This window comes from Stylophora pistillata, chromosome 5 (genome assembly GCF_964205215.1).
Source record: "Stylophora pistillata chromosome 5, jaStyPist1.2, whole genome shotgun sequence".
Lineage (NCBI taxonomy): Eukaryota > Metazoa > Cnidaria > Anthozoa > Scleractinia > Pocilloporidae > Stylophora > Stylophora pistillata.
The window spans coordinates 1,855,258-1,873,361 of record NC_142523.1 but is presented as its reverse complement, the minus strand read 5'-3'; the positions used below and the strand labels follow the sequence as shown (position 1 = coordinate 1,873,361).

The window sequence follows — 18,104 nt, the reverse complement described above, 5'->3', positions numbered from 1 at the left end:
TTAGTGAGGTTCTCTTTGTACTTGTGCGATTGCGTGACATACGCGTAGTAAATTTAACTCAAATGCTTGTTGCATTAAGAGGCAGAACACTTCGAGGACCGTTTCATTTCACGATTAACTTTCTTGATATCATTCAAGTTTTTGAGGATCTTAAATTCCTCTTCATACCTATTAAGGTGACCTACTAGTCAATTCGTTACCTTCTCTTAACGTTGGTAGCTTTAGAGCTTAGCTAATGACGGCATCTCGCAAGGATTGCGGTGTTAAAGTTCAAATAATTCGATCGAGCCAAGCACATTTCCCAAATGCAACTCATTTTATCCGCAGCTTCGTGTAAAGATGAACCGGCATGAATCCATACCAAGTGTCAGTAACTTTTGTACAATCGCTGAGACAACAAAGTAAAAAATTGAAAGGTTACTGGCTTGCAGAATTCACACCTAAGAGAGACGTAATTGATAAACAGAATGTGACGAAAAAGTGAATTCAGACTTTATTGTAGCCGAAACTTTATACAAGCCATTTTTATTTTGGGAAGTCGCCACCAACAATAAACTCTCACGGTGAAATGATAGACGCCATATTTTTGATATTATTCATCTTTCAGTCAGCACAGCCAATTTTTCTATTTACATGTGCTTCGTTTAAGCGTTATACCGGACCTTTCACCGTAGTTTTTTTAGTCCCGAAAAAGAAGCTTTTGAAAATACTTAAGCGATATCAGGTCACGCATAATCAAATTGTTTCAGTCTTATGAAACCAATATAACAAGTTGAATGTGGGAGATCTGTCGCTCGCAGACCACTAACTGACAACAAACATGTGCGTATCAATATACTTCCTACGTAGGTTATAAGTGCTGAAAGTAAATTTTTGCTTAGAACTCAATATCTTGCCTTTGAATGTACTATTAATTGTTCTGACTTTATCATGTCATGCTTTTGAATCTATTGTTCAGTTTATTGAGATGAACAACACAGTTATGAAAAAATCCATATGCTTCAATGGTGGCTGATATAAATTCGCATTGTGCTGTAATCAGCAATTTCGAAAGTTTTATTTGACTTTTCCCACTAGAGATATACCAGAGATTTAATTCTTTGCTGCAACTTTATGAATGAAGAAGTTGATAAAATCCGGCAGTGGATACTCTAGTCACAATTTCTCCAGAAGTGCTTTTAGGTGCATCGTGGGTTTGTTACAGTGCTTTTACAGGTAGATGTGATATCATTCTTGCCTATTTAGTAATTCTTTAAATAGAATCGAAGCTATTTTAACCATTTCAAGGTTAACATGCGGTAGATCAAAGGGTAAGTGGACTGAAGAGAGACTGACAATCATTACACGGAATCATGATGATATTAAGCCCATGATCCATGTGGAGATTGAAAATGACCTCCCAGATCTATCAAATTCAATTTTGACTTAGAACAATTCGTTTTTCAAACCTTAAATATTTCAGCGATATCTTACGAATTATAGTTCGTTCTAAGCGCCATATCGCTTATGCTCAACAATATATCACGGTTCCGCGATATATCATTTACATCTAACGAGATATCGCTTCCGCCAAGTGATTTCTCGTTTGCACTGAGCGAATTATCTTAAGGAAATTTTCAAACGAACCAATAGAAATGTGCCAAATACGAAGATTGTCTTCGGAATTGTAGCACTCTTTAGCTTTGTGATTTAGCTATGCTGAGCTTTGACTTTTCTTGGACTATTGCACTTTAAAACTTTGATCTGTGGGTGTTCAAATACTAATATTTCAAATGCCAATATATATCATCAAGAATATTAATAGTTCATAGTTGAAGTATCTACCATGTCTACGTCGCCCTTTAGGAATATAAATGCAAACATTTGATGTGGTTAAAACAGAAATCGAACGATCTTATTTATTTATGTTTTTGCTATCTGATTCATTCCTCATATTATTTCTCACTGAATTCTACTGTCGCAGCTAAAAGTGACTTTTTACCCCAACGTACAGTTGGCCAGTTTTCTCGTTGAAAGAGGAACTCTGCTGGGAATGCGAATAGCTTAAGCTTACTTCTCTCAAGTTCGTTGTTCTCCCTAAGCACGATTTTCGTCAATAGACTGACGTAGCCATAAGCGCGAGGATCAATCGTTAAAAACTCTTACAAATCTGTCTCAATTTGACGCTCTTGTTCATGGAGAGTTAACATCTATTGCGTGTTTACCTGAAAATGAAATCACTGCTTGACGCGGATTTAAATCATTGACCCGCTACAATTTTAAGGTGGTCCAAATGGTTTCGCTAAGACCAACTCTTTAATAGATAATCCTTGAGCAAGGTGTCACAAAATTACCAATAATTTCTTAAAAATTTTAACATGTTTTGTTTTTACATCTAAGGTTACCATTGCAAAACCGCAACCTCTTAGAAACACCCTTAATTTAAGCTGTTTGTGTCTGAAACTCGATACTCCCCATTTTTAATCTTTATGCAGAAACCGTAAATTAAAAAAAAATAGATAAATTTAAAAAATGGTACAGCGACACTTTAAATGTTTGAAGAATAGCGTGGGCCTGAACTGATTGAGAATAAGTTTTGAAAATCTTGCAGAAGAATGAGTCGTAACATGCCGATTGAAATTCGATGAAAATAATGTTGATAAATACAAATTGAGATCAACGAACTTTTTGAGTTGCATGAACATGACACTCCACGTAAAGGTCTTTCTGAGAGCTGCTTTAAGGTATCCATGGCAATTTTAATTTAAGGCAAAACAAAAACTACAGCATGCTCAGAAATTCTTTAGGCATCTTTTTTGATTCTATACGCCACGAAAAAAGACGAAATAGCGGAAACCACCAGCCATTAAAGAAATATTGTTACAAAAGGGAAACTAGATATTCACTCAAACACAAAAAGATTTCGTGAAAGAATTCTCTCGACTTATCAATATTGAAATTGCAAAAATTTTCCTCAATGAGAGATTCAGTAACTTTCTCGAAAGACAAGGGTAGTCAGTCAAAATATCAGTAAAAAAAAACTGTCAAGTGATACGTCAGAGTTGATACGTGTCCAACCATTCAATATTGAAATTACAAAAGGTACGAAAATAATCTTTATTTTTAATATACAATGCCTGTAAAAAGGGACAAACTGCCAAGTGTTTCGCCAGAGTTGATTAGTGTTCATATCACTATTCATTTGGAAAAGACTATTCAAGGAACTAAGGGCATCGAATGTGTACAACCTTAGAGACCAAGCATCAGGCGAGTTGCAGTAGCTTTTGTAAAGTTGTCAAGTATTTTCAATTGGAGTTAAACATTTTACTACCCCAGGGTGTTTTCAAAGAGGCGAATGGGTTACGTTCATCTTCTATCGCCAAACTTTTCGGAAATTCTGAGTTGTTAGTAAACCGGATAAAAGCAAAATTTTTGTCATGAAAATGAAAAGAAAGGTCAGCTATTTTCATCTCTAGACGTGGTCGAACCATGATCGTTTCTAAACATCTGATTGATGAGCCCAGCAGATCCTGGTCTGCAGCCAGATCTTACCAAAAAAGCTCGCTTGGATATTTACTGCACTCAATCTCAGCCAATAATTTCGTGATGTTTTGAATAGTAACTGTAGTTTATTTTTGTATGGTCCTATAGAGCCACACGAGAAGAATATGGCGGATAAACGAACGGCGAGTAAAGCGAGGAGTTAAAACTAAGTTTGGACTTTTACACGAAAAGATTTAGAATCTTGGTGGCAAACTGTTTGCAATTCCCCTCGTTGCGAAAGCATTATCGGCCTTTCCAAACGAGAAATCTCCGTGTATATGGCAAACATGTTCATAAACAGAGACATATATGGTATGAGTGTTGCTACAAGGCTTCACATTCTTGCATCAGAGGTTCGAAACCAGACTTTTGACCTTTTTTCGAATGAGATGTTTAGGGCGAAATGAAAGAGAAATGTACTTTAGCACTGAAGCAGCAGCAATATCAGAGAACTTTGTAAAGGCCACTGCTTAAATATGATTCGTTTGACTTTCTTGTTCTCTGCATTTTCAGATTTGGTTTCTGAACTAACAGCGGTATGTTCCTTCTGCTGACAGGAACATTTTTGGCGTTATCCGTATTCGGAGGCACTCAAGGTAATGATTTCACTCTTCATAACATCTGGCAAGCAGGATAGGGCTGTCCAAACTATAAACTGTCGCTTTAAAATAAAAAGAAGTTTTTCCATGATAAAAATTAATCATAGCAATCGGCTGTTTTTAGTCATCAGAGTAAGATTCTAGTTGGTGAAATGATTCAAAACCTTGCGTATTCTCACACCCTCGTTCATCTGCCTTTGCTTTGTATACTATTGTGTTGGCTCAGTCACAAATAATCAAAATTCATTTCTGAACAAACATGTACAATGCATCCCTGATCGAAAAAAGCAATCTCTTAATTTTTTCCTCTTTTAGGTACAGTGCCTGTTTCATACTTGGGATGTTACCGAGAATTTACATATCGCCCTCTCTTCAACAGAGTGTATTTCAATTATAGAAATGGGATCAATCTACGACGACGACCCAATTGGAGTTTCATGATTCAGGTCTGTGCTCGAGAAGCCGTCATGAGAAAGTACTCTTATTTTGCCATCAAAAGATATGGTCAATGTACGTGGGGGCGTAGAGGACTTAGCATCACCAGAGGATGGAACTGTAGAAATCGATGCCACTACGGCGTCGGCAGGTTGTGGTATGCTGCCGTATACAGAGTACAGGGATCTTCAGGTTATTGCTTATATCAGTTTTTTATCATTTAGTTCCAGAGCTATCTGGATGCTCTTGTATGACGCCGATACATCACAGTTTTTGTGCAAAATCGGCTTTTTAGGCATGAACTTTTCACCAGGAATTTCTTGACCTTTCAGATATTGATGGACCCATTTTAGGTTAAGTGAGATCTTAAGAGATAATTTGAAAAAGGTTGGCTTATCTTACTGAAAGAAAAAAAATATGTTTGTGCTACATTTGGCCTGCCGAAACTAATGTTCTTTCTTTCTTTTTTGTCTTCCCTTTGCAAACCGATATAAGAAAATAAGAAAACTTCTATTCAATATTTCATATCTGTAGAAAGCTGACAATCCGAGGTTACGAGACTGTAACAAAAAAGTCAGAAATCCAGTGCATTCCTTTTTTTTTTATACTGTAATGATAGACGAACAGGACGATCTTTCATGAATATGATTCTCCCCCTGTTTTAGTTTGCCAAGAAGGACGTAAATCGTTTGATAAATGTGGGCAGAGATGTGATTGTATTCGTGGACGTCTCGTTAACTGCGTAAGGATCAGAAAGGAATTCACTTCTCTCTCGTTAAGAGAGCGAAGGCGTTATATTCAAACCATTCTTAAGGCTTCAACTGACCCTACGTTCAAAAACGATTACGACCGCCTGATCAATGACCACAGGATTCTCTTCACGTCTGGAATTCATGAGCATATTCACTTTCTGCCATGGCATCGTTATTTTATCCTCCTTTACGAAAACCTTCTACGACGAGTGGACTGCAGAGTTACTGTGCCATACTGGGATTGGTCTCGAGTCTCGGGTGATCCATTTCGAACAAATCCAACAGACCTTTGGCATAGTGGAAATGCTGGTTTTGGTGGAAATGGAGTTGCACCAAACGGTTGTGTACAGACGGGTCCTTTCAGAGAGAGCATCTGGAGCCTCCCTCCCCTTCCAGCGGGGGCGCCAACCGAGCCTGGACCTAGATGCTTACGGCGACGATTTAATGGGAACCCTCCAGACCTGGTTGCCGTGAACAGAGTCCTGCAAATAAACCTGGTTAACTTCACAGATTTTGAGCTGCTACTCAGGATTATTCTCCATGACGTTGTTCACTGCTTGATTGGTGGTACCATGTGTTTTAATGACTCTGCTTCAGCGCCTGAGTTCTTTCTTCACCATGGCTTCATTGACAAGATCTGGGATGACTGGCAAAAGAGGAGTGATGCTCACCTGAATGTATTCTTTCCTAATATCAACGAGGTTATGCCAGGCACTCAGGTGTTTCCCAGGGAGGTTGTTGATCTTTCCTCCCAGCCAGGTGGCGTTCGTGCAGAATATCAGCAACCTAAAAGCCCTGTGAGACCTTCATCAGGTGAATATTGCTTAAGTTATATTCTGTCGTGTTTATGATCGTCCAGTTGAAGGTTTTCCTGAGGAGGGCAGTTACTGCAAGTGGTGACGGACGTATCGACAACCTGCGCGTCGCGAAGGTAATCGATATATATATATATATATATATATATATATATATATATATATATATATGGAATTGATTATCAAATTTTCCTTTATTTTCAGGCCAGGGACATAATCAGCAACGAAGGAGATTTTCCTCTCTCAATGCAAAGGTCATCAGAGTGTTCCACATAAAGTCAACTGAAGTCAGTAAAGCGATGGAGATGGCAAAGATGTTACAACCTTGAGCTTGTTGAAAGCAAAGAGGAAAAAACTGTCTCTTTAAGTCAGATGCACTCCTGACTGAGATATCGATAATGAGAAATCTTAGGCTATTTACTCGCATTAAAAAGTAACGAATTTAGTCATCTCGAACTGATTTAAACTTTTGATTTAACTGATATATTTTAAATATATATATATGGAATTGTGTAAAGCGTAAAAGTAAGCTCAGCTGTAACTTATCCATCACCTGGCCCCGATTTTTCAAAGAGCAGATAACCCGTTCCAACGGATAAATCGCTGTCCAGCGGAAAAGTGTTAACTAAACCTACTGCGCTATCCATTCGATAGAGATTCAACCAGTGTATTGCATTATCCACCCTTCGAACAACCAGGGCATGGTGGCAACTGGTGCTAATAAATGATGAAGCAACAGTTGCACTGTATTGACGTGAATATGGGTTTGATATCGTTTGATATTTACAAGATTTTAAATGAAATTTGTTTTGCATTGATGCTACGACGGAAATGCATGGGCTGTCCTGAACAAAATCACAATGCATCTCACACTCTCATTTTAGCATTAAAAAAAACTGAAAATAGAAGGAAATCTCTACAATTAAATTGGATTTTTAGAGCAATTTTTGATTGAATATGCAAAGTAATCACAAATTGAACAAGCAGTCGCGAGTACAATTTTATACGTACATCAAAGCGCTTTTATTGGAGACAATCAGACAACAATCCTTGTAAAGGGCTGTATGCGATGAGAAGGCCGGGGAAAGCCCTAAGGCCAACCTAAATGCGACTTTAAAATGCTAAAATGCACATTAACTGTCATACTGGCAGGGAAAAGTTTGGTTCTTAGCCATTATCCCCAGCTAATATCAGATGAGTATCCTCGGGCCAAATGTCATACAGTCTAGACCCCTCACTCAAGCAATAAGTGCGTTGTACACTAGTTGTCCCACTTTGAAGCAAGGGAAATAAATTTTAAACTGTCTTGGCCAAGCTACAACTTGTGAAGGTGTAGTCTGATCGTCCGGGTGAGTGTAGTCCTGAGAAGGACTGTTGTCGGTGGTAGTGACTGACGTTTCGACAACCTGTGCGGGAGTCATCATCAGAGTCAAGATGACTTCCGCACAGGTTGTCGAAACGCCAGTCACTGCCACCGACAACAGTCCTTCTCAGGACTACACTCACCCGGACGATCAGACTACACCTTCACATGTTACCCCCGGGTTCAAACCATTTACTGCACTACAACTCCTTGCTAAACACTTTAATTCTGGTATTCAAAAAGATTCTCAAGCGTTCGCAAGATCGTCAACAAATCAGTTTTTTCCGCTAGCAAATTGTAACGATTTAAGGTTACTTCCCACCTTCGCTGGTCTCCTTCGGGAAAAAATTCGTGCACGCGCTAGTTTCAAGAAGATCCCAACAAACTATATATCAAAAGAAAGCTTAATAAATGCAGTTTACGATAAAAATATAAATTATGCTATTTTTTTTATTTAGAGAGTATCAGGAGCAGGTAAGGCGTCAAACGACTGAGGGTCCTTCTATTGAATTTACCGGGTATCGGATCCTGCAGCACGAGCAAAGTGGCTGCACAGTCTTATTCACAAGGCACCAATTAACAAATGTGTCAGGTTTTTCCTATATTCTGATTGGTTGTCTCGATATCCGCATTTCAAGTTAGAGTAGCGTAAAATATGCGAAACGTGTTGCGTAAATGGACACAACGTGAAAAATATTTCAAATATCAAAATTTCCTGACACTAATTCGTCCTTAGGGGCCTTAAGCAGTCAGGACGACAACGCCAAGGAAGACGTCAATTACAAAGTGAATTTATACTTTTAATTAGAATTTTCGAAAATTGCTTTTTGTGTGAACCATCCCAGGCGGCGCCACAAATCAACCTCAAAATAACGTATAAGTTGCGTTGAGTTCCAAATGGAAATTTAAATAATTTGTCGTCACGGTTTCGGTTCGCAAACGACGCAAATTTTGGTGATTTCACATTGTTGATTTGCAAAAGACGGTTATGAAATGTACTAAGTTTTAAAATGCACATGCTGACCAACCGTTCTGCCAATTAGATCTTATTTCCACGTCCTTGTTGCCGTCGCTGTCGTGCAGTCGCCGTCGTGGTTTGCTTCAGGTCCCTATTATCCCTGAAATTTTTAGCGAAATTTCACGAAAATCGGTCAAATCTACATAGTTACCCTATAAATTCGCATAGAGTGGTTGTATTCCTCTCAAAATAAAATGCGAGATTTTAGTTCCTAAAGGTTTGTAAACGACTGGCGCCACACCAAGAGATAATAGGGAGCTTAAGATACAGACGTTTTCGGGGCGACGGCGACGTGACAACCCAGGTAAACTGGGTCAGAGGTTGCCGTTTGCGCGCCATAATTGAAGTTGTTAAGATTCTAATGACGGCCGGCCTTTGCGACATCTTCGAAGTTCGTCGAGTTTCGCTTCATAAATTGAGGCTTTTTTGTCGTAACGTGGTGACGTTTGAAGAATTCCGCCACCTCCTCGTCCTTTACTACGACGCTAATCTTATTAGCGATGAAGAGTTCTTGGTTTTGTATGAAATATTTCCATCTAAAAACCTTAATTTTCCAAATGAAAATCTCCATAGATCTGAGGTGTACGTTTTCGAGGTGCATCTACGAATTGATAAAGGGAATGGCAGCAAGCAAAAATTCCCTTTTATGTTAAGAATTCAAGTACTGTATGCCCAAAACTTACCTCGACGATTTGGACTTCACTCTGTTGCCTCGGTCATTTTAACCTAAAGAGAAAACAAAAGGTCTCTTGAGTTGGCCGAGACATCGTGTGATGATTTGTGCGAAATGTGATAATGCAATCACTTTAATACAAGTGACAAAATTGGCAGTATATTAAATAAAACAAACAAGATCAACTCACGTTTTCACCACAACGGCAAACTCATTGATCTCACGTCGCCGACGTGAGGGCGACGGCGGGGCCGCATGCGCAGTCAATCTCGCCCCAATCTTAATCGGCCTCCACGTCGCCGTCGCCCCGAAAACGTCTGTATCTTAAGCTCCCTATTATCTCACCTCCTGAAACCGTGAACCAATGGGAAGATGGAACTGGCGTCAATGACAATGCATCAAGATTTTCCCGGGAAAAGTATCGCATAGCAGTCGATCAGATTTTTTATCTCGCTCTGTTGATTGTCGAGTAATGGGCGAAATTGGCAAAATAAAAACCCGCGGGTGAAAGATAAAGTTGGAAAAACTTCTGAAAAGCAAAACAGCGAATCGACAGACAGCTTAAGTAATACCCTTATCGCTGAAATGAGTTCCCTCAGGTAGGTTTATTCATGATTTCATACGATTCGAGGCCATTGCCTATGTTTTGTATCAAGGCCGGTACTTGCCTATTGAAAGGAAACTTCGTTTTCAACCTAATGCACGACAAATGTAGATTTGATGGCGACTTCTTTGTTCGTAATTTGTATGCCAGCGTGGAGAGGAGCCCCAGGACTGGTTTTTTTTCCTGACAAAATGGTGCCATTTCCATCCTCTTTGGGCGCTGGGCCTGTTTTTTTTCTTTTTCTTCGCCCAGCCACTCCTCTCGAGTTTTGATTGCTGCTTTTTATCCATGAGAAAAGACTTTCCACCAGCAAAGAACTTTCACGTGTGAATTTTTTCAATTGTATGAACATGAAATTGCCGCGAGTGTTCCCTCCAGGGGGTTCGCCCATTTACGAGATTACGACACCCTCCTGATTTATTAACTTTTGATTGAAAATAGGTTTTCTAAATAAGTTGGACGCTTTTTGAGATTTTAAAATTTTTCCTTTTTGTAAACGTTAGGTAAAATATCGGTCTTCAATCTAGTCCAATAAAAGAAAAAAACATTTTTTTGGTCTCTGAAGGTGGGAAGTAACCTTAATCAATTATAAAGACTACGATTAAAAATCTCACTTTGGAGAAGCTGGGACTGGACCAATCAGTTACTTTCTTACATCCAGGGTGAATCTCGATCGACTTCAATCTGTTACTTATCAAATACGTTATGACCGAGAGGGTGTTTTCGAGATCACATTAAAATATCGTCCAATAAGTTAGTTACAATGAAAAATGATGATGAAAATGATAATATAATAGAGCTATATTGAGTTGATATTTGAGATTTGACTTCAATGATTGCATTGTTCGAGTAGAATCTTTGAAAAAAACACTAACAAAGAAGAACTTTTACAATAGCTACCACTGCCAGCAGTAGTCCTTTGACAGCGTTCGAGACAACGCGCACGGTAAGTCAAGTGGTTGACTAATTCTAAGGTGTCGTTTTTAACAATTTTTTTTTGGCTCACGATTTTAACTGATCCAGAACAAAAAAACCTTTTCATCATCATCGAAGCTAGTGCATTTGTATACTAAAGTGCCCAAGGTAATACTTCACCTGTTTGTCAAATATTTTAATTCTGTTTTTTATTCGACATCTCATTCATTCTGTGTGGTATGAAATTTTATCAAAATTACAGGATTTATTAGAACATATTTGAAAATCTTAAGCCACATTGGCGTCGTAGAAAAGTAAAATGTGTTGTCTTTTGTTGATTTCTTTTCGCTAATATGGGGTGATTGAATGAATAAGGTGTTATTATTTGACTTAATCATTGACTAATCTAAAGAAAAAAGAATTGAAATGAGACACGACGTGTAACAGAATTCATAATCACTTCTTAAAAAATTTATTTTCTTTTTATACGTCTACCAAAAACGTTGGGGATGATTTTGAAAAAGAATGCTACGAGGAGTGATGTTTTTCTAACCCATTTATTTTCCGTATGTTTCAGTATATTTAGCCGTTGTTTACCGAGATTCACAATAATTATAGCGGGTTATTGGATTTTTCGCTTTCTATAATAACGAGTCTTTCTTTTATTCTGGCACGGAAAAGGATATTTCGACCGTGACAACCCCTGGCTGGCTAAAAGAACTATCAGAATATACAATATTACTTGCTAAATTATTTGTTTTTTAATCAGTTGGGTGGCTGAAAAGCTAATTTGGCTTCAAAGTTGATTGTAGTAGGTAGTAAATATTCGTATCCTCTTTTCAGATCTCATTGATAACAATGGCGAGAACTATAGCTCTCTTCTTGATGGTGACACTCTTAGCTTGCTGTGAAATGGATGGTGAGGATTTCTAGATCAAATAACGAAGAAAAAATTAACCGTAAAGCATATTTACAGGTTACGCTTCTATATGAATCATCTATTTAGAGTCCTTAAGTTTAGAAATTAAATAATGAAAGAAATGAGTAAAAAAGCTGAGTACTAATTACCATTCAACCGCCTGGAGAGTTACTCAGGTTTCTATATCGTATCAGGGTGGTCCAATATATATCAACCACCTGTACAGCTACTCAGGTATTTCTATATTGGGTTAAGGTGGTCCAATATATTTGATGAGACATTTCATATCACGCCTGGTTTGCTTTTATTGTTTCACGAGATGTACATGAGCAGAACTCTCTTTTGCTTGAAAAGACAAGACTAGCAAATAGGAAATGTTATAAAAGTTTGGATTATTGCCGGTTGAAATGTTGAGAAATCGTATAACAAAGCAACTTAAAAGAGAAGCTTGTTATTATGCTAACACTCCAAAAACCTGTGGAGTTCCTCGGCTATTTCTATGTTCTGGTGAGATGGTTTAATATATCAATTCACCATTTGAAACTGAGCGACACACACTTATTATCACGATCGATTTGCTTTAACAAAGGTACAAGCTGCCCTTCCGTTTTCTTTTCACCTCCGTTTTCTTTTATATTCTTTCATTTTTTCTTTGTTCTTTGCGTGAAGAAACAGGATTAGAAAAAAAGGAGTCAAAGGGCATTTACACGAAAACACATTTTTATACAAAAATGAAAAGAACAAAACACAGCAATACAAAATGCTAATATGAAATGATTAATTCACTCTTCTTCTTGTAGCATCAGGTCATTTTCACGTGTCCTACCTGGGCTGTTACCTAGAACCCCCCTACGACTCGTTGTTCTACAAAGCGTATCTAGATTACAGGTACCGTATAGATTGGACAAAGCTACCTGATTTGAGACACGTAACACGGGCCTGTGCTCGAGAGGCCTTTAAGAGAAATTATACATACTTTGCCATCAAGAACTATGGAGTGTGTTCCTGGGGCCCAGAAGGTCTCGCAGTAACGAGTAAAGGGAAAAAAGTGTCTGGATGTTTCCTCACCATCGGAGGACCGAGGGCTGTTTCCGTCTTTAAGATTATAAAACCGAAAGGTGAGGAAGTAGCAGTTCTGATTAAAACTAAGAGTTGCTTATATGAAAAGGTTAAGCGTCAAAAGAGCTTCAAAACAAACAAAAAAAAGCCATAGAAATATTTTCGGAACTTGAATATCTACTTTAAGACCTTTCCGTTCTTGATTAGCTTATTGAGAAAAAATTGATATCCTTGCGTTATTACTGTGTTTTAAGGGTAATGTAGAATAACATAAAAGCATATTGAGCGCCGCACAAAATGCAGACATAACGCCTTAAGCCGGTACGAAGTGATTTTCTCGGACCTGAATTTTAAATTTGTGCTGAGAAACATCCATGTTTCAGCGCTAATGTTTGACAAAGCACCTGGGAGGGAGGGGGAGTTGGGGGCGAAGGCATCTTAATCCTGAGAGAGTGGTAGTGCGCACACAGCCGAGGTGTAACACACCTGAGGGCGACAGATCGTGCAGCATTACACGTTATACTTCATGAGTGTCTCTATTCTTCTTTGTCCTTATTTGAAGTAAATGGCGGATGGTCTCTCTGGAGTCAATGGGGCAGCTGCAGTCGGACTTGTGGTGGTGGATCAAAAACAAGATCAAGAACATGTACTAATCCCCCTCCCAGCGCTGGTGGTGTAAGCTGCCAGGGCAGTGGTTTCCAGACCCTATCCTGCAACACAGAAGGATGTCCCGGTGAGAATGAAATAATCGCTTAAGTCTTAAAATAACTCTCAAAGCTCAACGCAGATGGGAACTGCGTTGATATCTGTCACTTCTATTATTTGAAGAATGGCGGATGGTCCCATTTGCTCTGACGAAGGGCTAACGCTCGATACGTCAGCTTTGAATCTCTTTTAGGTGGCCAATTCACAATATCAACTCAGCTGATAAAAACAAAGTTACCTTGTAACGCCCACCGACGCAGCACCATAGTTTCTTTAGAAACCTGATCCCCTTTATTTACCTCTATTATATATTTATTTGCTGTAGCGTGATTTGGTATTCACAAACGTCTCTTATAGTGAATATCTTATAAAGCAGATCATGTCTTCAGAACTTTAATAATTTTCTTTATTTTCTAAGTTGATGGTGGGTGGTCTTCCTGGGGAACTTGGAGCATATGCAGCCTATCATGTGGCAGTGGCAGACAAACACGCGCGCGGACATGTACTAATCCCTCACCGGCAGCTGGCGGTGCCCACTGCGTCGGGAATAATTCTGTTGAGGTTCAGTCCTGTAGCACTGACAGTTGTCCAGGTGAGATAAGGAGTTCTCTCTCAAGAATTCTTTCCCTCACTCTTTTTATGTTCACTTTTAATGTATGAAATAGACATCTTTGTATGAGCGTCACAACGCGTTCTCCATAACTACTTAATCGCACTAAGGAGCCATTAGCTTTTTAATCAAACATGGACTGGCGTCAAATTGTCTGAAATGCGTTAACGCGTAATTCCAAGCTGACAAAATGATTCTTTAGTTAATGGCGCCTGGTCAGCGTGGGGAGCCTGGAGCGAATGCAGCCTAACTTGTGGTGGAGGGGAACAAACGCGGATGCGCACCTGTTCCAGTCCTCCGCCGAGTATAGATGGCCTTACTTGCCAGGGAAGCGACTCCCAGTCTCAACCTTGCAACACGAAAGAATGTGAAAGTAGGAAAAATTAGGAGGTAAAGAGAAATTAACAGGGAGATCGGTTTCTGGCGTAAGATTTTGTCGTTGCTTCTGGTTCATGGTAAATGGAACGAGTAGGGATCTGGGGTGGTTGCAGTCAGACTTGTGGTGGTGGTGCACAGACACGTAAGCGTACTCGCACCAATCCTACCCCGAGCAGAAGGGGAACCATTTGCCAAGGAAACACTGATCATTCAAAACCATGCAACACCCAGTCATGTCCAAGTAAGAGACTGAATCATATTTCTATCAAAATCCGTTTAAATAAAAACTTATATGTAGCGTGAATTTTCTTTTCCATTTGAGTAAATGGCGGATGGTCTATCTGGGGAGTTTGGAGCACATGTAGTCAAACTTGTGATCATGGGATCCGATCACGCGTGCGCACATGTAGTGACGGTGTTGCATGTCAAGGACCTGGATCTCAATCTCAACTTTGCAATGCCAATAGCTGTCCAGGTAAGAGTTTTTTTTTTAAAGGATGATGCGGACAAAAATTTTCATACTTAGTACCCCTTAGTAATCCTTCAGAAAATTGTGGATTATATGATAAGGAAACGCTTTTTCGTTGAAGGGAGCAAATTCAGTGATGTAAGTGCATACAACCGCATAGAAAATGATACGGATTTTTTTCACGCACTGTACTTGTCATGTAGAGATCGACTTTACTTTTCACTATCTCACATTACCTGTGGTAAACATTAATAAGTTATTGTAAGAGTTAAATTCCAAGATGTTTTTATGTCGGGGAAGTTCATTGTACTTTCACTTAGCCAATTGTGTTTGATAGATCGTGATTGAAGATTATCTGGCTTCATTTAATCTAGTTTTTTTCTCAGAAAAGTGATTTACATACTTTTGTATCAAACTAACACGCAACAATAATTTCTGACTAAGTGAATGGTGGTTGGTCAAACTGGGGAGCCTGGGGCAGCTGTACCCAAACATGCGGTGGTGGAATTGAAACACGCAGTCGCACATGTAACAGTCCCGCTCCAGCCAATGGTGGCCTTCATTGTCCAGGAAGTAGCTTGGAGTCTCAAGCGTGTAACAGTAATACGTGTCCAGGTATGTCTAACAATATGTTAGTGACTCAAAGGGGCTTCCTCAAGAAGCTAGAGTCGCTCTCTGCTATCGCCTCGAGCGACACTTACGCTTCTTTCGTGCTTAGCAGCCTCCCGCGTGCAGCTATAACTCAATAGTGTACGCTGTGGTGTTTACCATTTATTAACTAAACTCTCATTATAACATACTGAACATAGTGCAGATCGTCGGATTGGTCAATTCAATTTCCAAGTGGATACTTAATCATGCTACAGTGAACATAGTGAAGATCGTCGGATTGGTCAATTCAATTTCCAAGCGAATACTTTATCATGTTATAGTGAACATAGTGAAGATCATCGGATTGGTCAATTCAATTTCCAAGCGGATACTTTATCATGTTATAGACCCCACATGTAACTAGTTATGTCACAAAAGCAGTAGAACGCATTTTTACCGGGCTCTATTACGTGATAAAGCCACTTGGGATGTTGCGAGAACACTCGGAAAGCTTAAAAGATCAAGATTTAATAGCTCTCCTCGTGTTCTCCAAACATCCCGCGTTGCTTCATCATGTTAGGGAGCCGGAAAAATGTGTTCTTTTGCTAAATCAATTTTTAAACCATCTTTTTATATGATGATTTTAGCCACAGGCGATCAGGGTAACTCTGTATAGTACTTTTAACTTTGGCTTGATGACACCGTCCCAAAGAAATCATATGTAATCATTTGTAATCAGATCTTGTACAAATTGTTGGCATACAAATATGTTATTTTCTTTTTGTGCATCCAACAAGGATTCCTTACATTTGCTACGATTTGAAATTTTTGTGATGATATGTAATATTCTTATGGATATTTTTATAAAGCGTTTTGGTCTTGATTTTATCTCTAGATTGCCAAGAAGGAAGTACCTCATTTGATCAATGCGGACAGAGATGCACCTGTGTTCAAGGCCAGTTTGTAAACTGCGTACGGATAAGAAAAGAATTCACTTCCATGACATTTCCTGAGCGAGAACGCTACATTAGAGTCCTATTGACAGCTTCTACTGACCCAAAATTTAAGAAGGACTATGATGAGTTGATCAATCGGCATAGAAATCTGTTTTTTTCTGGAATTCATGGACGCACGCACTTTCTTCCATGGCATCGCTATTTTACGTTGCTTTACGAGAACCTCCTTCGCCGAGTAGACTGTAATTTCACGGTAGCATACTGGGATTGGAGCTCAGTGTCTGCGAATCCATTCAGCACGGAGAATAGTAAAGACTTATGGCACATCGCGAACACTGGTTTTGGCGGGAACGGCGTAGGGTCGTATAGCTGTGTCCAGACGGGACCATTCAGAGAGGCTAACTGGAGCATCGTGCCACTCCCCGCCAATTCCCTACCGGAACCGGGTCCTCGTTGTTTAGCACGGAGGTTTAATGGGAACCCTCCTGACTCCGTAGCAGTTCAAGAGGTCTTAACTATACCAGCGAGTAACTTCACCGATTTTGAGCTCATGCTCCGTGTGAATCTCCACGACGTTGTGCACTGCTTGATAGACGGAACCATGTGCTCGATAGACTCAGCTGCCGCCCCGGAGTTTTTTCTTCACCACGGATTTATTGACAAGATTTGGGACGAATGGCAGAGGAAAAGCGACGCCCATAGAAATGCCTTCTTTCCTGGTATCAACGAGACTATGCCAGGTTCTGAGTTGCAACCACGGGAGATAGTCAACCTTTTATCGCAGCCGGGAGGTGCCCGGGTGGAATATCAGGCATCCAAGAAACGTTCTAATTTATTGCCTCTTTTAAGAGGTGAGTGTGTTTTCCTTTTTATGTGAAACTATATTTGAGGGACTCTTCTCGAAAGCGGAAAAAATGAGCGAAGCTCATACAAATGTTACGGGATCTTTTATTTAATTAATTCATCAGTCAATTAGCAATGAACAATTTCTTCAAAAATCCCTTTCGAAACTTCGTGGTTTCATTGGCAAAACAAACAAACAATCTAAATTTTCTGCTTGGGCCTTAGGAAAGCATATCTCTAAAGCATCTGTCATGAGTATCCGCAGCACCCATACTAGGTACTCCGCATAGTGTAATGTTGTAATCAAGGGAAATTTGCTTGTTTCCTCTCGTTTCTCTTTAACAGGACTGAGTCTCAATGCTCTCCATCGTATTCCACGAAGACAATTTTCTGGTGTCACTGAGAAGATAATAAAGACATTCCACCTAAAGCCATCAGAAGTGAAACGAGCAAAAGAATTGGAGAAGCTACTGCAGCCCTTGATTTAGTTCAAGCTTATAGCTAATTGAAATATCACATAAATTCATAAATTGTACCTGACGCATAAGATTGTGATGAATATCAAAATAAAATTGAACACATTAAAAGTTGCATTTAGTTCTTGAACAAGTTAGCACCTAAGCGTCAACCTTTATTGTTGTGATAAAGTTTCCCTTATTCCATTACTAGCTCGTTTAGGGAGTTTGGTTATTCCTAAATTTTAAATTATCTTTTTCAGTCAAAGGAAACTGCTGCTCGATAAAGAATTCTGCGCAGAATATTTCAGAGCAGAAAAGAGAATTAATGATGTGCGAGATTTTACCAAATATACTTTTTGGTGTGAATTGGACTTTTGGAACGCAGCAGTATGGTTTCATTCCTGAGTACAAAGAAGATTC

General features: G+C 39.3%; 1 protein-coding gene across 1 annotated transcript; it reads left to right on the top strand.

Moving 5' to 3' along the window:
• The first annotated feature begins 3,056 nt into the window (after positions 1-3,056).
• LOC111339189 (uncharacterized) lies at positions 3,057-17,813 on the top strand. Its single transcript, XM_088760834.1, has 15 exons — positions 3,057-3,246; positions 4,036-4,118; positions 4,437-4,748; positions 5,222-6,121; positions 7,945-7,960; positions 10,661-10,727; positions 11,540-11,615; positions 12,416-12,733; positions 13,237-13,407; positions 13,798-13,971; positions 14,192-14,371; positions 14,690-14,842; positions 15,281-15,451; positions 16,323-17,234; positions 17,572-17,813. The coding sequence occupies exons 2-15, from the start codon at positions 4,061-4,063 to the stop codon at positions 17,712-17,714; spliced, it is 3,651 nt and encodes a 1,216-aa protein (XP_088616960.1). The 5' UTR covers positions 3,057-3,246; positions 4,036-4,060; the 3' UTR covers positions 17,715-17,813.
• The last annotated feature ends 291 nt before the right edge of the window (positions 17,814-18,104 follow it).